Source organism: Vanessa cardui, chromosome 20 (assembly GCF_905220365.1).
Source record: "Vanessa cardui chromosome 20, ilVanCard2.1, whole genome shotgun sequence".
Lineage (NCBI taxonomy): Eukaryota > Metazoa > Arthropoda > Insecta > Lepidoptera > Nymphalidae > Vanessa > Vanessa cardui.
The window spans coordinates 3,309,420-3,331,585 of NC_061142.1; the positions used below are offsets into that span (position 1 = coordinate 3,309,420).

General features: G+C 34.8%; 5 protein-coding genes across 7 annotated transcripts in view; 3 read left to right on the forward strand and 2 right to left on the reverse strand.

The window, feature by feature from the left end:
• Window positions 1-3,283, forward strand: part of LOC124538207 (protein distal antenna) — a 28,608-nt gene extending 25,325 nt beyond the window's left edge. For both annotated transcript variants that reach the window (XM_047115180.1, XM_047115181.1), the window contains exon 2: window positions 634-3,283. In XM_047115180.1, coding sequence (XP_046971136.1) covers window positions 634-2,182 — 1,549 coding nt within the window. In that variant the 3' untranslated portion in view covers window positions 2,183-3,283. The remainder of the gene's footprint in view (window positions 1-633) is intronic.
• LOC124538209 (dynein regulatory complex subunit 7) overlaps window positions 1-4,316 on the reverse strand; it is a 171,746-nt gene extending 167,430 nt beyond the window's left edge. The window contains exons 1-2 of the mRNA XM_047115183.1: window positions 3,865-4,316; window positions 3,668-3,793 (exon numbers count right to left, since the gene is read on the reverse strand). Of these exons, the coding sequence (XP_046971139.1) occupies window positions 3,668-3,793; window positions 3,865-4,290 (552 nt within the window). The 5' untranslated portion in view covers window positions 4,291-4,316. The remainder of the gene's footprint in view (window positions 1-3,667; window positions 3,794-3,864) is intronic.
• Window positions 4,317-5,258: 942 nt separating this feature from the next.
• Window positions 5,259-8,252, forward strand: LOC124538208 (calcineurin B homologous protein 1). The gene is made up of 4 exons (XM_047115182.1): window positions 5,259-5,667; window positions 5,840-6,103; window positions 6,655-6,748; window positions 7,162-8,252. The coding sequence occupies exons 1-4, from the start codon at window positions 5,601-5,603 to the stop codon at window positions 7,304-7,306; spliced, it is 570 nt and encodes a 189-aa protein (XP_046971138.1). The 5' UTR covers window positions 5,259-5,600; the 3' UTR covers window positions 7,307-8,252.
• Window positions 8,253-9,972: 1,720 nt separating this feature from the next.
• Window positions 9,973-22,013, reverse strand: LOC124538275 (protein transport protein Sec23A). 2 transcript variants are annotated; one of them, XM_047115281.1, is made up of 14 exons: window positions 21,852-22,013; window positions 21,478-21,765; window positions 21,058-21,313; window positions 20,147-20,717; window positions 19,828-19,970; window positions 19,585-19,724; window positions 19,383-19,501; window positions 18,916-19,069; window positions 18,345-18,496; window positions 17,877-18,051; window positions 16,764-16,919; window positions 11,957-12,022; window positions 11,586-11,606; window positions 9,973-10,209 (listed from the first exon to the last, which is right to left on the reverse strand). In XM_047115281.1, exons 2-14 carry the CDS (start codon window positions 21,754-21,756, stop codon window positions 10,120-10,122), a joined length of 2,322 nt encoding a protein of 773 aa, XP_046971237.1. In that variant the 5' UTR covers window positions 21,757-21,765; window positions 21,852-22,013; the 3' UTR covers window positions 9,973-10,119. The 2 variants fall into 2 exon arrangements, with proteins under 2 accessions (XP_046971237.1, XP_046971238.1); XM_047115282.1 differs by lacking the exon at window positions 11,586-11,606 and having other exon boundaries at window positions 10,060-10,209.
• Window positions 13,124-15,595, forward strand: LOC124538276. The gene is made up of 2 exons (XM_047115283.1): window positions 13,124-14,232; window positions 14,570-15,595. Exons 1-2 carry the CDS (start codon window positions 13,737-13,739, stop codon window positions 15,553-15,555), a joined length of 1,482 nt encoding a protein of 493 aa, XP_046971239.1. The 5' UTR covers window positions 13,124-13,736; the 3' UTR covers window positions 15,556-15,595.
• Window positions 22,014-22,166: the final 153 nt, after the last annotated feature.

Consider the following 22,166-nt stretch of genomic DNA (forward strand, 5'->3'; position numbering starts at 1 on the left):
AAAATAATAGATTTTAAGGGAATTTTTCTTTGTGTCACACAACGCCATCTATCGGCGGACGTCAGATGTAGAGCTGGCAAGGTCACGGTGTCAACGACCCGACAACTTTTGCCGCTTACTGTTGTCGTAGGTCATAATTTTATGTCTTCTTTTTGTTTATCTTTTCGCAACTTTATAGCTTTCAGCGTAAACAAGTTTATCGTTCTACCCAAATATGTTTGGATATAATAATGAATAGGATTGTACTTTTTGCGAAATATTATAACATGAACTCGTATCTATCGTGATAAGCAAGGATCAGTGCACTTTTTGTAATGCGTTGTTGATAAACGTCTCGACCAAATTAACCATTGACGAAATATTATTCCGCAGTAAATTCGAATTACATTTGTATTATAAAGCTATTTTTGAAAATTATTTTTTTTATATCTTATGGAACCGGAACGTACCCGACGTTTTATGCGATATTATGTATATAATAAGATCAATTAAAGCACAAAGATTTCAATGTGTTTATACAAGAATTGTCGACCTCGTAATCGCAAGATAATCTATGCTTGTCTAATTTCTTGCATAATACCAGTAGATAAGTTTTCATAGCATATTATAATTGTATATCGTCTTTTGTTACAGTAAGCGAGAGGCGAAAATGACGACAAAGGGAAAGCGTCCCATGCGCGCCCTTACACCCGGAGATAAAATTGAGGCGATACAGCGAGTCAACGACGGCGAATCTAAGGCGTCTGTCGCCCGGGACATCGGCGTGCCAGAGTCCACGCTTCGTGGTTGGTGTAAGAACGAAGACAAGCTGCGCTATATGACCTCTCGTTTATCCTCGCCGGACACAGATAAGAGCAACGACGGGGAGCCGCCCGACAAGCGAGCGCGCACCGAGTCTCCGATTGCGCCACAGTCCCCCATTACGACCGGCCTCGATCTTTCGAGCCCGGCCGCTATAACACACAACGTCCCACAACCAACTCTGCCGACTGACACCCCAGTCGAACTTACCACCAAACGAAGTGAACCTTCCCCGCCACTGCATCCACCCCGTGAACGTCGCCCCGACCCAGGAGCAAGCGTTTCGATGAGTGCTATAAGCCCTCTATCAGGACTTGGTCATCTCCCTGGATTGACTCATTCCCATCTCGGATTGAGTTTCAATGAGATCGCAACAAATCTGACACTACTAGCACAACTTAATCCTGGTCTCTCTGCTTTATCAGCACAACCCGCTAGTCGGGCGTTGCGGTCAGTACGATCCCCTAAACCAGCGCACAATGGAATTCTCAATATGAATGAAACCAAGCATCGGAGCAAATCTAATCACTCAGCAGATCTATACCGACACAGCAGTTCAAAATCAAGTCATCACATGAGCTCTCAGTCCGCTAGTCAACCTGTCGATGATACATTATGGTATTGGCTAAAAACCCAACAGGCAATGCTTGACTTAACCGCTCAAACGACGGCTGCACATCCACTTCAACTAGGAAAAGTGAGCGACCCAACCTTGCCCACGAAACCAGTAGCACCCGCGCCCCCCGTCACTTCACACCTCGATTACAACAGAAATTCATGGCTTTGGCAATATTACAAGCAATTTGGTGGTGCAATGCCTTTACCCGAAGATAAACTTAAATCTGCGTCGCAAGTGCCAAAAGACAAATCCGCCGATAATATTCTCTATTCACATCTAACCAAAGGCAAAACGGAAGATGATCGAGGTGTGACCAGCCCGATACAAACCCAGTCGCTAACGGCAGAAGTGCGTGAGACCGTAACCGCGCCTGAAGAACCACGCGTCGCCGAGCCGGCAATAAGTCCAGAAGTCGAGGTCGAGAATAAGGAACCGGCTGCAGAAAAACCCATAGAATGTGGGAAAAGTCAAACGAAAGCGCGAAACGTTCTGGATAACCTGCTCTTCAACAGTAGCAACCAGGTGGTGCACGAGGAGAACAAGAGCAATGGATCTGCCAATGGCGAATGGGAATCGGGCACGGTGGAGGCGCTCGAGCACGGCGACAAGTTCCTCGCGTGGCTGGAGGCGAGCGGCGACCCGAGCGTGACCAGAATGCACGTGCACCAACTGCGCGCGCTGCTGCACAACCTGCGCACGCGGCGCGCGGCCGCCGTGCCCGCCGTGCCCGCCGCGCCCGCCGACGCCGCCCGACGCAAATAAACGGCCGGGAATGTCGCGCTCGCTACAGGGAATATTTCAATTACGTGTACATAGTCGTATATACGTCGTCGCCAGTAAGCGTTCACTTGTGATATGTGTAGCCAAATTTGCGTAATTTCTTTGTTCTAAAAGAAAAGCTATGCATCGTATCTCCTTAATTTTAGTCTATATTTAGATAAGTTATAAATCAGACGCTGTTCTCTTTAAAGCTTTGTCGAGTGACTACGACGATAGTTAATCTATTTCCGAGTTTATATCAGACTTATTGTAACACAGATACGAGTATATATCTATATCTTATGTAAATTTAAATGTAAATGGATGTTATTGATCGACAAACACGTTACTTTTCAGTGCACGCAAACTTTTACGTGATTAGTCTAAGTAGAACCACTGTACGTTGCCATTCGACTATTACATTCCTAGCTGTACCCTACTCTAGTAGTTCGAACCCTATGTTCTACCTCAAGTCAAGCGTAGCTAATGCTAAGTCACGGCGTCCCTTCAATCGTCCGTCGATAGCGCTCGTCGCTAGTTCGCGTCGCGGTCGAGCCGATAGGGCGCCATGCACCATACCAAATATTGAAAGGATGCGGCGTTCTCGTGTGCCAATCATGCGAACAAGGTATATTGTTAAGATAATTTATGAATATTGTGTTAGAGCTAGACATTCGTGTAATTGTTTTCTATTGCTCAGTATTTTATATGTAGACACTGTCATGTCTCGACTCGGAATTGTATTATATGTTAAAGTTAACAGTTAAGGACACTGTGATCAAAATTATAAATTATTGAGAGATTATTAATAATATAAGTACATTCCTAATGAATAGAGTGTATTATTGTAATGTTAAAAGATTGTCCAATGGTTTAGTGGTTGCTGAAACAACTGGCAACTAATTCTTCTAGCAGAGTTCAAATCCTTTTCACTGAAGTTAGAATAATTCGTTTGCATTTCGTGTTAATTATATTAGCTCCACTGGAAATTGTTTGAGAAGATATTTTGTACAAAATTACAAATATGGAATTATTAAGATATTACTCCTTACACAAAGTATGTGATCTTGAAAATGTTGAAGAATTAAATTTGATTGAACCTTATACGAATATTTTATTTTTTATAAAAACCTAACCTTTTGTAGAAAATCAAGGTAACCTTAAAAACGATAACAGTTTAAACTGAAATAACGAATTTTAATATCAATAGTAAATTATGTTATTAATAATAATAATTAACTGGCACAATGAAGATTTGAGAAACTTGTAGTACTAACGCCATCTAGTTGTGTTATTTTGAACTACAAACATTTAATATTTATATGAAATATTTTTTAGTATCACTAGTTAATTATGTAACTATTAAATAACGGAACCAAACAACCAATAATTAAGTTAATGTCATAATACTGCTTATTATTTTGCGCATTGTGCTGCCATCTAGTAGAGAGTAGCAGAGATAGAAAAACAAAAATATGGGGTACTTACGAGCAGCATTGGTTTTTGTAGCGGTTCATAATCGAAATAATCAGATACTAATGAAGATAGCCCCTGCCAAGACGTAGTGTCAGAGTAGCATAATTTCGTCGGACGGATTGAAGTGCACACCATTTTCTAGAACAATAATTTCAATGTAGCAATTCTTAAAATGTTCACAACAAAGAATACTGATAAGAAATTTGCACCTGAAGCCCACACTCATTAGGAGCTTGTAAAAATAGCGGTCTTCTGGCTCTATAGTGAAATTGAAATTGTCGTCTAAAATTTTCGGCATATGACAGAAGGAGTCGTTCTTTATTCGTATTAATGAAGTAACTCTTAGGAAAACAGGTGCGCGTTTCAAAAACCGGCTCATTAATTTCGGGCCAACAGAGATTAATCACACCGAGCTCATATATTGCATTATTCAACGATTCTATAGTCAATGGTTCTGAAACATCTTTCAAGCCGAAAATTTTTGGAGATATTTCTTCAAATTGTAGTTCTTCATTGGGACGATCAAATATTTCGCTGGTTATGTTCTCATTAACTTCAAAAAGTGGATCCAGTTGATCCAACTCCAACTTTTTGTCTATTGAATAATTTTCAGACGCGACTTTTGAGGTGCTCATAATTATAACACACAACAGCCCAAACACATATCAATTGATTACTTTCAAAATAATACTTTAAGAATATGATCAACCACGAACGCCAAACTGTCAAAACTAGGTCATTCTTGAAGTTTCCAGTTTCAGGTTTTCAGTTACTTGGCAACGGTGAAGCCAATTGTGATGTTTGTGTGTAACTATGTCGCCTTATCTAACATGGACCTATAAACCTGTTTTGTCTTAGAGTTAATATTGATGAAACTAATAATTAGCGCAATATAACTCACTCGAGCTCATAAGTTGTGATTTATATTATATCAAAATGACTTCAGATGTAAATGATCCTTACTGATGCTGCTCTCACGTTGTTGATATTGTGCTAATTTATCTTGCTTATTAGCCATTTAATTGGAATGGAAATTATTTATTAAATGATTATTAATATGAAAATTAATGAATAGCATACAGCAGGAGGAGTTTAATTTATTTATAAATTTACATAGCTGCATGACACCAAAATCAAAATAAATTGATCAAGTAACTCCAATCTATTAGGAAATATGTAATTGCTTTAACAAGTTAATTATTTTATTTCTCATTAAGACCTAATATAATCTCAGATATGCTTTCATAAAAAATATATTGATGTCGATTCAAATCGATGTTACTCTACAACAAATTTGACCATGTGTTGAATTATGTAGTTGTTCAAGTACATAATTCAACACAATACAATGTTATTTAGTAAAAATACGAGTTACTAATGTTAATATATTCATGATTCTATTTAATTAACTTAATTGAATCCGTCATGAAACACTTCAAATAATTAAAGTAATACTGATAAACAATATATTCTAAAGTTTTGGACGCTAAACGAAACGTCAATGTCAACATGGTGACTCAATACGTCTTAATTCTTTATTCTCATGTCACGCTATTTAAGCCTTTATATGCCCGATAAATGCTAAGCAACATTTATCTTTAGGGATATAATTCTTATAGTTTAATTTTCAACATTGCACTTGCATTACATTTATGTTTCCATGTTTCTTATTTTCTCGTAACTTAATCAGAGATATTGTGAAGACCGAACTCAAAGGTCGTTTGCGTTTTTGTTTAATTGAAAATATATTCATAATATACTTGTAAGTAATATTGTATTCGTGATCTCGATAGTGACTTGAAACACAAATTGTCGAGGCGTATTAAAAAGTGTGTGTTTATTATTAGTTTTGACGCAATTGGTGTTGAAAATCGATTGTTTCCAAGCTAACAAACTTATCAGTTTCAACGCAGAAGTTACAATTTTATGTGCATAACTCTAGAAAATGGGGAATAAATCGTCATTGTTATTGAGGGAAGAAGAAATAGCACAAATTCAAGAAGAAACTGGCTGTGAGATTTTTAATTTAGTTCTAATAATTGTTTTGTAGCTCTACATTAAAGATCATTTAATAGATATTATTGCTTATCATTTAAAATAATTGCAGTTTTTTTTATTATTAATTGCTATCTATGGCAAGGTTTGAAACTTTTATCAAAAATTATGTAAATGTGTCATTTTCAGTTACCCCAAATCAAATTGAGCGTCTGTACTCAAGATTCACAGCACTTGATAAGAATGACTGTGGGACATTATCAAGGGAAGATTTCCTCAGAATTCCAGAGTTGGCTATCAACCCCCTGAGCGAAAGGATTGTCCATTCTTTCTTTGCCGAGAGTCATGATGACAGAGTAAATTTTCTACAGTTTATGCGAGTACTGTCTCACTTCCGTCCCATCAGGAAGAATAGGGAGAATAGGCTGAACAGCAGAGAAGAAAAATTAAGATGTAAGTAATTATTATTCTCTTGTTTGATTAAAACAGAAGTAAAAAAAAGCTATTGAAATATTAATTGTAATTTTTCTTTGTTCACACAATACAGTTTTATATATTCTAGAATTAGCTTAAGTTAATTAGTCATCAACTTGTATGGTCCAAATTTAATCCTCTGGTAAAATGTAACAATACTTAAATAGTGTGTTTTTCAATTTAAGGACAAGACAGGTTGACTTAAGTACTTTAATGCTAGAATTATTTGTTTTTAAAGCTATATTGAATGAATCAAAGGATACCTTTACCGTGGGCTTAATAAATATAAATTTATTCTGAATATAATTTAATATTATTTGTGTTAATCTATAAAATGGTGATGTCTTACTTGCAACCAAAAAATAAACAACCATTAGTAATCACAAAGATGTTATTTATAAATAAAGAAAATTTTAATAATAAATATATTATTGATGTTTAAAAAAAATCAATTAATAATGTTTCAGAAATTTTCTTAGACATAGAAACATGCAAATGCATTATATATATATGGCATTTATTATTTTCAGTTGCTTTTTCAATGTACGATCTGGACAATGATGGCAAGATTTCACGTGATGAACTATTGGCTATACTTCATATGATGGTCGGAGTAAATATCAGGTCTGTGATAATTTAGTCATTTTATAATTAGATTTGGTTAATTTATCAATTGTATATAATATGCTATGCATTAAATAATTAGCTTATCTCTGATATACACACTAGCACAGAGATAGGGGTCAACCTTACCTTACCCAAACGTAACTGCATTTGAAACTGCATTCTGAAGGACTACAGAGGAGTTTACCAGTACATATGTATACTCGTATAGCACACATAGACAACTTTCATCTTTTTTAACATTTCTTTAAAAATAAATTCTATTTGAGAAACCAAGGACCTCAGTTTATAATTTAGTCTAGAATCTAAATTATTAATTTAGTAATTTATGTGGCATATTTTAAAGTCTTATGACTGATAATTTTTTTAAATGCCTAAGTAGCCATGATATATTTAATTTTCTGTATTTTCAGCGAAGAGCAACTGACAAGCATCGCTGAGAGGACAATCATAGAAGCTGATACAAACAATGATCAAATGATCTCATTTGAAGAGTTTTGCCGAGCTCTGGAGAGGACAGATGTTGAGCAGAAGATGTCTATTCGTTTCCTCAATTGACCTCCAAACTCTTGAACAATATACATTACTTACATGATGGCAACACTGCTAGCGGTCATTGTCTATGGGCTCCTAACAAAAAAGTAAACTATTGTTCATGCTCTGAGAAAACCCAGATGCGTTTAATTCAATATAATTTTTAATAAATAATTTATTACTAGTAAGTAGCTTGAATTGGGTATTGAAGGGGACTATTGTAATTGTAGGCGATTTTCTTCTTATTAGTCAAAGAATAACTAGTTAACAAGAATTTAATCATATGTGTTATTAAATTCAATTACACTAACTAAATTATATATAATCCATGTAAAACATGCATTTGTAAAATAAAATTTAGATTTTTCTTCTTGTACAAACTGCATTTAAAGGCATACGAAAATAGTATTTTAGTAAAGCAAATGTTAAAATCCATTGAGGTGTTGCTGGCACATTATTAAACAGAAGATTATTTATAATAAAAAAAAAAATTACAAATAACAAAAAGGTTATAACTGTATTTTTTATATAACCATTGATTATACATACAATAGTAATATGTGTTGTCAAGCCGATATCAATATATTCCAACTTTTGTTTCTGTCCTTCTCGCACATATGGGTACCTACACCCAGGCAATGAGATGCATTGTATCGTCCTGTACGCTTGTTACACATTTTACATATTAACGAAATGCTGTTGTTGCTTAAAATATATGAATCTAACCATACTATAATATTTAATAACAAAATCTAGTTTGGGCTCTCTTTTTGTATTCCGTAGGCTTACAAAGTATTTTTATGGTTATTAATGTGACTTTAGTGGAATGTATTATAGACAATTTAGCGCAAAAAGGGGTTAATAATAATAAACAAAATCAATAATAATAAAAACGTAACTATTAGAATACAGAGTAAACTATAAATGTGATCATAATTGTGTAGATAAATATATGTCAATATTTATGTAATTATTGTTTCATTTTTAAAACCTCGTAGTCTATTATTTTTTCCAAATTAATAAAGGAATTACTAGCATTCCCTTTACCCTATTCGTTTTAAGCTTATAACTTCAATTGGGAGTGGGGATGACAAAATCCCAAGAGGTCAGAATCGATTCTGCGACTCTACATCGCTAGGCGGATCGTAAACCATGCAGTATTGACGCTTTAACTTATGTTCATTTTACATAAGTAATAAACGAAATATATCTTTACCTTTAAATAACATTTATCTCAAATCTATTCCCTGGTCTTAATTCATGTAACTCATATTAGGTACTTTATACAAAAGAAAAGTAGACGAAAATTATATTTTAAGTTCTGGGAAACTAACAAACTGTTAAATGACTTGGTAAACCTTTAATCACAACCTTTTTTAATATCAAATTTCATGTATATGCTGTTAACCGTGGATGATGTCTAGAGCCAATCTTTCTTGTACATTTGGGTCATGGTTAGCATACAAATACATTGTCACCGGGACTGAAGCGACACATATAAACTCTGTGTGATGAAGTACAGTTTCCAATTCATCTCCCAAGATTTGACCTAAACAAACATTGCAAGTTAAATAAAACCTTATGATATATGGTGATAGAGTTAAGTGAAAACTTGATTTGTTTAAGTGTCATCGTATTTAATTTAATAATATTAACTGCCCAAATAAATAAACTTGTAAACATAATTATTAATAAAAATGTATTTTTATGTAAATAATTCTTCTGCATGTGTACTGAAATGTGTGGGGGATTTCGATGAGGTTTTCACTGATTCATATTTTTTAAAACAAAAAAAAAAAAAAATATGTTAATATAAAAATCATAAAGAGCTGCTCAACACTCGGATCGTTAAAACCAAACATACATGGTTCAAACCGAGCAAGCACCACTAAACTGTTATTTATGTTTGCACTTTGTACTTGATGAAGGAAAACGTGACGTAGGAAGTTGAAATTCTGATGCGTTATAATCGACCATCGCGCATCGGAACAACCATCCTGTATTAGATCAAAAGTGACAATTATCAATTTGTTTATATATTTTGGAGGATAATTAATTATAAGAACCTTTAGTTTATAATAAATCTAAGCATGCTGTGCACAGTTGAAATATTACAATCGGCGCATATTACTTGTAATAACATACTTACCTAACCCAAATATTCAATTTTATTATCAATTGAATGCTCCGTTCAGAATCAATCTTGGTGGTAGGGCTTTGTGCTAGCCAGTTTGGGTAGGTACCACCCACTCATCAGTTATTCTTCCGCCAAATAACAGTACTCAGTATTGTTGTGTTCCCGTTTGAATGGTGAGTGAGCCAGTGTAACTACAGGCACAAGGGACATAACATCTTAGTTCCCAAGGTTGATGGCACATGACGATGTAAGGAATAGTTAATATTTTTACAGCGTCATTGTCTATGGGTGATGGTGACCACTTACCATCAGGCGGCCCATATGTTCGTCCGCCAACCTATGCGATAAAAAAAAGTCAATAGTTTACCATCTACGATTTATTATACCAACGGTCCTTTTAAATTAGGGTGACAATAAGTTTTTTTTGTATATAAATCATTATTTATGATTTATTATTATTAGTAAGTTAAGACATATTTATTCTTAATTTTTTATAATATATCAAGATGTTTAACAAACTATCGAACACAAATATTTATAGAGAGAAATAAGATTACTATATATTTAGAGTTTATTTTATAATCATATAAAGTAAATCCTTTCAATGTACAACATATATGAAATAAAATGAAAACAGGAATATAATTTATTTCATGTATTGATTATATCGGAAAGTTGTAAAATATACATAAATTTATAATTAAGCTGTCGACGATACGGCTAATTTCTTCAAATGTTCCATGAATACTTGAAGCGAAACGTCATCGGTCAGCACGGGGGCGCCACCGTCCTACAGATAATAAAAATATATCATGAGTGAGTAACCGAATTACATGAAAAAATATAGGCCCTTGTTAGAAGCTTACATATTACATAAAATAGTCAATATAGTTAGAACTGCGCCATTCATTATGGTTTTTAGTTTCAACGAACAATTATTATATAATATTTCACGAATGGTATCTAAAATGACATTATAAATTAAATACAACCAACAAATCCATTACTATCGATAATATAAGGTACGCGATGGATTCTATTAAAATATCAATTCGATAAATTTGATTTTAGAATAAACACAATATAACTCGTAAAGAATACATATTCTGTTGATTATTAATTGTGGAAAAATTAAAGTAAAATATGAAAAGAAACTTTCATACGTAATTTAATATTTACACGAATTATTAATATTATTTAATTAATATGATTACATTGTTAATGAAAGTGTTCAACAATAGAAAAAAAATATGAAAATTTTAGAATTCAAAGAGATATATTAATTTGTTCAAGTTTATTTTAGTCGTTTTAAACTAAGGTTAGTCATATAACATATATATTTAGTAGCTCTGTTGTAAAGTATATTCAGATACTTATAAGAAAGCAAGAAGAGCTGAAGCGACAATATAGTGATTTTGGAAAACGAAATTAAATATTTTTCCTTTAAATCTTATTTTGCTGAAACGTCATTTTGTTACTTTAGTTCGTTTTATTTCCATTGACGATATATTTTTCAATAGATTTCAGACTTAAATAATCTATTACTCGATGGAAAAGAGTCACTAAATGTGTTGGTCTTGCGATCCGGCGTTAACTTTATATTTAATTAAATATATGACAAAATAAAAATACTTATAGGAACATACTCAAAAACATTAAATTCGATTCAACGGGGAAATGCTGCTAGCATTCTTGCCACCATTCCACGCGGTCAACATTTACACAGTAACTAGTTTTAGTTCATATGTGTATATATTTAAGCATTTAATGTTATTAATTCTTATGTTAATAAATGTATCAAAAACATTAAATACCTAATATAATATATCATATTATTTTGGTTCACAAATAATTTAGCTGCAACTAGTTGATTAGCTTTTTAGAAACCATTCGTAATTATTAACGTTACTATAAATAATAAATAAAAATAAAGTAGAAATATAAATTATTATAAAACTGTAATAAAGTTTAGTAAGTAGAAAATATCAACATACATTTATTGCTGAATATATAAGCTTTAAGATCAAAGCCATGCCCTAATAACTAATTAACTAAAACACATAGCCAGTATTAATTATATAAATAGTTTAAAAGTTAGCGTTAGCCGAAAATAAGCATAAAAAACCCGTATTGCGAGACCCAAAAAAAATGTAAAAAAAAAACTACCGCTGATGGTATCGGCATCGCCTGGTATTCGCCAAAAAAATGATGAAACAAAAGAAAAAAAAAACAAATCAATTCAAACCATGCTATGATGGTAACTCGGAGACATGCATAATACTGAGTTAACATTGAAATATGGCAATTTCTGCTGCCATAGAATCACGTCCAATTAAACATTACCTTTTATTATAGAAATTGCCAATTTTCCAATAGTCATTAGACAGCTAAACAAACTCTGAACAACACTCAATATGCAAAGAAAAATTAATTTCATCATACATAATAATTTCGTTATTCTTCTAGTTGTAAATTTCAAATCGTGCTACACATTGTATCTTATGCGAAGCGTTTAAATTGATATCAACCAAACTTACCCCTCCATAGGCGTACATGTTGTTGTGAGTCTGCGATGGATTGACCTTCGATAGTAAGAATCTCGCCTGTAATTAGAGGAATATTTCGTTTTTAATTTTTATATATATACATGAAAAATACAAAAAAAAACAAATACCCGCCGGTTTCACACGGCCAGAATAAGGACGTACATAACACTTTAATATAAAGGAGAAATAGTACAAAGATAGTCGTCACTGAATGATGATATTCAGAGGCCATAACCCCAAGTAAGCAACCCAACCTGATAGAGGATTTTAAAACAATGTTGGTGAGACAGCTGTGGATTAATGGTCGCATGGTGGCCGAATATATTTTTATTATTTTTGACAATTGTATTGTTAAATATATAATATGTTGTTTCATAATATTATCTATTTTAATAATATTGAATTCGAAGCCAACAATAAGTGTTAATTTATTGTATGTATTACTTGCTTATTGATAGACAAAATTCACACCTCGGACCTGAGCAAAACTAGAGATAGCTTTCATAATATGTATGTAAATAATAAACATGTTATCGTTATTTGAAACGGCCTGGAAGCGATCATCCAAGTACCAAAATACGTATGACACATAGCACTAGCAATATTGTGCCAAATGAAATGACACGTAGCGGGATAGACGTCGCCCGACGGCTAGTTTTATTATCATAAACTCGATAACAATGGCTGAATTCAGAGCGGCGGCCGTCAGGTGGCGCGGTGATAAGACGTCAGAATGTTGTGCTTGTGTCGGCTACTGCTGGCTGCGGTGGCTGTCTCATGTACGTTATCTCGCATACACGCAAACGGTCCGAGCACACAGCGCTTAGACCGGATAAAAGGTTCCAATAATAATCTTATACAAAATATAACACCCCATATAATTCTATGTATCTTTCAAGTATTAAATTATTGAGTAAATTTTGGTGTTTTAAGTGTATCGTTTATCAATATTTCAGACTTGATGTGCGTTCTATTGTTGAGTGGAATGCAAAAAGACGACTTGGACGCGAACGTATTGAATAAACTCCAGCGACACAATGTAAACATACACGATTTGAACAATAAGTGAGTGTGTTTCCATACATTGGCTAAACATGAAACGTGTAACAAATTGTTTCAAAGTAAAAATAATTTCAGAGAGCTACTTCGAGAATGTACGACATACAAGTATCTGAATTACGAAAACACAACGCCTTATATAAATACCAGTGTAACCAAAAGTAAGTAAATTTATATCAATACAATTAAATATAAACCGCAAATACGTAACTAATATTTTCCTTCAACAGGTTCATTAAATAATTTAACAACCAAAATTAAAGATGTGAATATTAACTTAACAAATAATACAGTTAAGAATGATGATAATTTCAATAAGGGTGAAAATAAAAACAAAAAGAACGAAGATGAGATAAAATATGTCGACGGCCAGCCCGAATTAAAGAGCGTTCTTAATTTCTGGAAAGATATAAAAATTGACAACACAAGTAAAACAACTGAATCTCCATTGAAAATAAACACCGTGAATGACGTAGTAAATATAAACTACAGACCAGAACAGAAAAATAAAAGAAACGTTCCAGAAGCTTCAAATTCGAACGAATCAGACGCCATTCAAAAGTTATTAGTAAGTATTCTTTTGAAAAATCAAAATAAACACAAACCAGCAGAGAAGATTCGTGATAACGGAGACGATAACAATGTTTATTTATTCGGGACACGAAATGAAAATAAAAATACTGGAAACAATGAAAACTATAAGACTGTTGGAATGGCACCAGCTGAATTGGCACCTCTGAAAGTTATGGCAATGCCAGTAAGGCAATATGCCATGATCAACAGCCCTAGTAAAGGCTTAATCAACAACCTCAGCAAAGACGATTGGCAACTTAATATACCCGAAGGAAATTCAGACAGAGGCAAACGTAGACCAATTAATACTAACAAATTTAATGATATACTTAATGGCTTTGAATCGTATTTTCCAATGAAATCGAGAGATAAAAGCGTTGAAAATTTAAATGTTAACAATAAAGATATCGAGAACATATACTTCAATAAATTTTCGAATCGTGAACAAAGTACTACTACAGAAAATAATCCTAAAATAACAGATCAAAAAATATCACAGAATATAATTAAAGAAATAGCTAATAGCGTTAAGGAATTAGTCTTAAATGATCTCAGGAAGGAAATATTTCAGACGACAGCGAGTTATACAACGACTGAAAGACCTTATAACACGAGATTCATTACGACAGGAAGAGGTAAGTTTAAAATAAAATTTACATATCTGTGTGTTATCTTATTTCAAAGAATATTTTAAGTTTATTTGGCTTGCAAGCGAACCAAACAAAAGCAACCATTATTTTATTTTATTTTTTGTTTTTCTGATAAAAATTACGAGTGTCAAGAATCTTAACTATGTTATGAAGTATTTCAAAGCATCGTTAGCTATCATTTAAAAATAATCGATTCATATCATAAGGCCATCCAAACCTTTAACAGCTTAATGCATGTTTATATTTATTGAAGCCTCCCTATTTTTAAGTAACTAATAAATACTTTTAACATAGAGATATGTATTTTCTCTTTTATTTATAGAAATCATAGCACCAGCAGTCAAATTAGAAAACCCACGCGTGGAACAAACGATTATAAACAAATTTATGGATCTATTTCAAGAAATCAAAACTCTAAATCACAAAACATTAATAATTTCCAGCGAAAATAAAAAGGCTAATGTGTTTAAAGAGGAAGCAATGCCTTACACTTATCCTGGAGTGGTACCTATACTAAACAACCGTATAGCAAACAGCCAAAGTAACTACAAGACAAAACAGTACATTGACTCGAAAACAAAAAAGATCTACAATTTTTCTCAACAAGTGCATAAGTTTAGATCGAATGCTTCTGCAACTATAATAGAAACCCCCAAGAAACGAGTACTGCCGATCACATTCCAAACTAACAATATGGAAATTCCACCGATAGGTATACCAGTTGATATACCAGAGAATCCAATCAATCAAAACATTATAGTCACTACAATGAGACCCTACAGAATCGCCGAGTCTGGGGTTGACGATGACAAAATAATACATGACTCAAGAAACAATTACATACCAAAAAAATCAGAGATTCGAATTTTGAAATCACAAGAACCGAATCTTTATGATCGAAACCAGCAGAGCGATAAAAGAATGCCAATAAGCAACAGAGAAAGAGTATCAGTACATCGATACAAGGAACCATTGCATCGAGGCAATGGCGCCAAAGTTGGAACTAGACCGCGATTTCATGAAAGATTAGAAAGAGACAGAGAATATTTTGACAATACGAAACACATGGAATATGCGAATAGAGTTGATTGCTGTGATGAGAGATACGCTTATTCGAAACAAATGGTCGATTGTTGCAATCGTAAGATAGCCTCTCGTCAACAGATGTCGCTCAACCACATGAAGAAGCTACCCTCGTACGACGACACACATTTCAATAATTTCCTCAAATCTCAAAAGAAAGTTACCGACATGCTCGAAAGAATACTTGCGTCTAGAAGCAGAGTTCGCAGTGTAGAAACCATTTAATTTATTCGTTTTGATTATTTTTTAATGTTTCATAATTTGTATTTTAAAATATGTTAATAAATACGTAAGAAAAGTTTACAAGTATTTTCAATATAGTATTTGTTTCATCGCAAATAACATTGTAGTATTTTCTTCTATCAAAACATATACAACATATAGGCATATAGACAAACCTAGCTAAAATAATATTCTCTAAAATTTTATACACAATATTAATAAAATTTATATTAAATATATCAGAAAACATTGAATGAGAAACAATAAATGATAGACCAACAATTGGAATGTGATTATTGAGATCATACCTTTTTTCAATTCACTTAATATATTACAATAGATTAGTATTATAAATTTAGTATATGCCGTTGACTTGAAAAACGACAAATGATAATAAGTTCTCATGAGACCAGGGCGACCGAACTTCACTGGGTCTAATAATTTTCAGTTATATTATTTTATTTCACAAATAAAACTTGAGTGTGTCTAGTCGGTGGTAGGGCTTGGTGGTAGGGCTTTGTGCAAGCCCATTTGGGTAGGTACCACTCATCAGATATTCTACCGCTAAACAGCAACACAAGTATCATAACATTTTGGTTCCAAGGTTGGTGGCGCATAGCCCGCATAGGTGATGTAATGAATGGGTAATACAGTTAAATAAAACTAGTTATAACGGATTTTAATCGCGTATATTAATTATTTTGGACATCTCGACGTTTCGAGCACTTTACAGCGTTCGTGGTTACGGGTAGACGGGTAGAAACGTCGGGATGTCCAAAATAATTAATATACGCGATTAAAATCCGTTATAACTAGTTTTATTTAAATTTGTAATAATCGCGAAAATTTAAGACAACATTATGGGTAATATATATGGGTATAATGGTATTGACGACCTCCGTGGTCGAGTGGTATGTACACCGGTTTTCATGGGTACGCCACTCTGAGGTCCCGGGTTCGATTCCCGGCCGAGTCGATGTAGATTACCAATTCTATGTTGTCTTGGGTCTGGGTGTTTGTGGTACAATCGTTACTTCTGATTTCCATAACACAAGTGCTTAACTTACATTGGGATCAGAGTAATGTATGTGATGTTGTCTCATATTTATATTTATTTATTTAATACAGGTTTCATACAGCGCCATCTATGGGCGATGGTGGCTGATTTGGTCGTTCGCTTAAAATTATAAGATATGTAGTGTGGTTGGTACCTGCGATCCGCCGTGCTCGGTGTCGATGTAGCGCGGCACGGGGAAGCGGCTCTGCAGGATTTCCTGCGCGTCGTCGACGGGCGCTCGCAGCAGCTGCGCGAAACTCTCGTACTCCGCCATGTCCTGGTAGCGCAGGGCGCGCCACTGGGCTATCGTCTGCGCACGCACACAACTTATACCGTTACACACGTTTTACTTGGTGGTAGGGCTTTGTGCAAGCCCGTCTGGGTAGGTACCACCCACTCATCAGTTATTCTACCGCCAAACAACAGTACTCAGTATTGTTGTGTTCCGGTCTGAAGGGTGAGTGAGCCAGTGTTAGTTAGTTATCTTAGTTCCCAAGGTACATTGACGATGTAAGGAATAGTTAATAATTCTTATAGCATTAATGTCTATGGGCGATGGTGACCACTTACCATCAGGTGGCCCATATGCTCGTCCGCCAACCTATACCATAAAAATAATAAAAAAAAAAAAAACACACACATGTTCACATATATCCAGATTAACATCACTGTGTAGCGTTCATTTTATGTTAATATACTTTGATGTACTGGTGCACTATCTCAGTAGCATGTCGGAATTGAATATCTCCGCGCTGGATGAAGGTAATTTCTATTGATAATTCGTTGATTTTAGTGGAGATATACTCATAAACCGATTCGAGATGGCCCAGTGGTTAGAACGCGTGCATCTTAACCGATGATTGCGGGGTCAAACCCAGGCAAGCACCGCTAATTCATGTGCTTAATTTGTCATTGAGGAAACCTGCATGTGACAAATTTCATAGAAATTCTGCCACATGTGTATTCAACCAAAGCGCATTGGAACAGCGTGGTGGAATATGTTCCAAACCTTCTCCTCAAAGGGAGAGGAGGCCTTTAGCCCAGCAGTGGGAATTTCCAGGCTGTTGTTGTTGTTTGTTGTATACTCATAAATCTTTATCCGATATATGCACAATTCCTTGAAGCTTACATTAATGGCCAAAAATTTGGCATTTGACATCTTAACGCTTGCCTTTATTAAATATGTGACAGTTCAAATTCACACTGTAAGTCACAATTAGAATTATATACACTTTTTACAATTTAAAGTATATTTGAAAGACTTTACCTCGCCGTGATAGATAAGTATTTGGAAGAATGTGTCCATAAGCAAAATGCGATCTGGTTGTATGGAGGATGTATCTAACAGCACCGGCTCGGGCGGACCTCCGAAACTGTACGAGTACAGGATTGGCTGAATCATAATCAGGGACTGCGTTAGGTCTTCTCGCATCAGCATGTGCCTGGAAGAAAGGAAATGGTAAAAAACTGAAGATCACATTGTCATATAGATTAAAGACTTGGTGGGAATCTAGAAAGATATATAAATTGTATGTAATATATACAAATTTCTTAAAAAATATAATGCCCATTATGCCTTTATTTACACGAGCTTACTAACCCTTCATATTGAAACACAAAAATACTAAATATTGATTGCAGTGGTTAGAACGCGTGCATCTTAACCGATAAATGCGGGTTCAAACCGAAAGGATACCTAACAGGGACGTTATGGATTTGTAAAAATTCAACATACCTATAGAATGTGGTTTCATCGGGTGAGTTATTGAAGACCTGCAGGAATTGCGATCGTCGCAGGTGGTACATGAATTGCGGATACAGACTGAAGTTTTCCGAGAGACGGAAGCTGTTCGGATCGTCCTTCGCGTATTCGCCAAACTTTTGACACTGAAATTTAAACATACATTTTATACATATAAGCAAATTACACTTGCCTACTACACATTTAAAGCTAAAACAAAACGCATAAACTCCGAAAAGTTTTTTTACAATTATTTTTTTTACAAATGATACTAATATTATAAGTGCATCTGTTTTATGGTCTGTTACGCTTTCATGGCTTAACCACTGGCTAAACCACACAACAATCCGTGTCGGATTTGATGAAAATAAATCACAAATATAAACAAAATGTAACTTTATAAATATTGATTGGCTGATGTTTATATTTTATATAGTCATATACAAAAATATTAATAGACATGGTGGGTAGCTCTCAACCACTGTCATATTAATATAACCCGAGTGTAACTGTGGCCGCACAAGCAAGCCAAGGCATCAGTCATGACCATATCTGGCCAACGTACCAGCCTGATGAGCATGCGGTCGAGCCAGCGCAGCACGTCGGGCCCGTCCTCCTGCTCGGCGCGGTAGACCACGAGGCGCGCCATGACCACGGCAGCCGCCTCCTGGTCGAAACCGGCCGCGATGTGGTGCAGGTTGGCCGCCGCGTCGCCCCAGCTGGAACGCATATGCCAATTACTATAACTGTACCCCTTTTTTTGTCGCTGGAAAAACGCGTGACGCGCTTCCCCCTCGTGAACGAAGGTGGGGGGGGGGTGGTACTTCCCGGTTCCCTGGACGCCGAGTGCGCCCAGGTCCACCGGGTTTGCTCACTAAAAAACCAGCGGCGCCACGGGATCGCTTACGCATGCTATCGTGATTAACTGTACCCCTGGTACAAATATCATTAAACATAGAAAGGTTTATACAAAATTGAGCTTTGTGATTGATGTGATTGATTGTGTGTAATAAAAATATGATAGAAGCTTACTTCCGCGCGGCAGTAGTGACGCGTACACGACGTTTTCCACTCGAGTGCTGATACTGAGTAATGAGTTGAACGCATCCTCGACCACCTTGGGGAACAGGTGCTGCATGCTGGTTTACTACCTAAATAAAGTTTGTATATATTATAGAAAAAATAAAAAAGAATTTTTCAATTTTCTTTTATAATATAGCTAATGATTACATACCTCAAAGAAAATAGCCATAGTAGTGCTGGGCGTGAATGTGCACATCTTCCATTGGCAAGTGTTGCCCATCCCCACCTCTTGGTCCGATACACATGGACCCTTTACATTGAGTGACACACAGGAACCAATTGCACCAGTAACTGTAAATAACGTTCATAGTTAAAACAAAATCAATTAAAAAAAAACTAATTTCAATGGCTGACATTACAAATTATTACATTTACACCAATTATTAAAACTTACTTTTGAGTTCACGACTGCATTTCACTTCCAGGGTCCCATTGAAGGCCATTTTGTAGTCACCTTTTTGATCTTTAGCAAAAACTCTTTGGAAAGTTTGTTTGAATAGGGAAGAGTTGAAAGAATCTCCCATCACCATATGCCCCCTAGAAAAAAAAGCAAAATGATACTACTTATAATAAATTATAAATGATTTCGGCTTATACTCAATGAACTAATTTCTTTTAGTAATTCTTGAAACTAACTAGATTTTAATAGGATAAAAATATTTCCAATTAGTAAATATTTGATAAAGCCAATTTTAGTACAAAAACAAACTCACCCTGTTGAATTGCAACACTGTTTCATCTCCATCAAACCGGTTTGATCCAGTGCACAGGAGTATATATCTATGGCATGTCCATTAGTAGCTGCTCTCAAAGACAAAGCTTCGTAGTGCTTAATGGCTTTCTTCATATATTTTGCATTATCCTTGTGAATATCATGATGGGACCTAATAGGCTGTTTCAATTCATCATTGACTACTTGACCTGGTCCCTGAGAGCATGGTCCACCAAGGAACATCATTATTCTTGCACCAGTATTGGGATAGGTTACTTCTAATAAACCTACAGCTAACGAGAGTGCTACACCACTGCTTCTTAAGGGACGTTTGCCTACACCGAGTGGCCATGGATCTCGGCCGAGTTCACTGAGCAAGTCAGTAAGAGCCATGTCACATTGTTTAACAGGTTGCAGGAAACGGTGAGCTGGCGGTTGAGGTGCTGGTGCTCCAACCCGTTGTTGAGGATTTGGTGCATTAACACGGCCAATAGCGAGTTGCTCCTGTATTTGTTTTCCTGTCAAATCTTTTGTCCCTTTAAATACATAGCATTTGTATATGCCTTCAGTACCTAAAAACAGATACATTTATTAAATTTTATGTCCAAAACTACTAATATGTGCAACTGTGCATTCATTGGTTTATATATCACTCAAGGAGCAATAAAGCTATCAATATCATTCTTAGCACATAGATATTTTGATGCAATCTATCTGGTCAAAAGTCATGATTTTTATTTATGAAATGCTTACTCAATGATGTATATTAGTATAATATGTATTTCATATTTAAAAAATTATATGTAACACTTTAAAAATGACATATGTTATAGTAATAATCATATATTATATTTCCATTACAGAGATTAAAAAAGATAATAATTTATAATAACAGAATATTTACACACTTACCAAGTTCATGAATTTGTACCATTCGGCCAAATGTAATGAGACCAACAAGAGCATTTTGCGGCATTAAACTAAGAGATGTCTGAAGGGAGTCCTTAAGAGCTCCTAACTCTTCCTCATCTAGGCATGTGTCCACAACTAATAAGAAAATTGGAGGCATACTTTGAGCTCTTGTTATAGTGTACTCTATTGTAGAAAAGTGTGGAACCAACTCAGCTGGCTGATGTTGCTCTGAAATAGCTGCATATTGTGGAGGGAACTGGAAAAAACAATAATACAACAATTATAAATGGCATAATAAATATACCTACTAATAAAAAAGTTACAGATAAGTTACACATGAATATACATTTTTTTATAGACTAACTGTAATGAAACTGAATTTGTCACATATTACATCAGATAAAATAGATGTCTACTTACTGGATTTCTTTGGAAGCAGAAGTTGCACACCCATAGTTTAGCTCTATAATCAACCTGGCACATAGGATTTAGCACTGCCCGACATGTATTACGCGTACACAGTACAGGTTCATATTCAATTGGAGGCAGATCTGGCCGTTCCTTTAAGGGTTGGTAGAGAGAAACTAAAGGCACGACAAGCCTTGTCGCTTCGATTCTACTGGATGGCCAAACATTCCACGTAAACCTTATACCATCCCTATCCTCATTCTGTTGAATAAACTCTTCATAGGTCGCCATATCACTGTTCTATAAGGGTAACACGAAAAACAATCAGAAATACACATAAAACACTTCAGAAAATCACGACAGTTCAAAATTAAATTGATACGAACCAAGATTACATATGACGATTATAAGCTAGATACACTAGCAATTTGGAGCTATATTAATCCAAATACATTCAGAATATGAAATAATTCCGATTTCACAAATTTTCTACCAGACGGACCAGCCTAGCTGATTTGGCAATAGTCAATTAGGCAACGACATAGACAATTCACAAACTGTCACTTTGGCCACGTCATTTTTGTAAACGCAGGAAGAAAAATAAACTTTTATTTATTTAATTTGAATTATGTCTACAAAGCGATTACTTATTTTTTTATAAAATAAGGTTATCTTCATTTAAATTAAATTAAAATAATTAT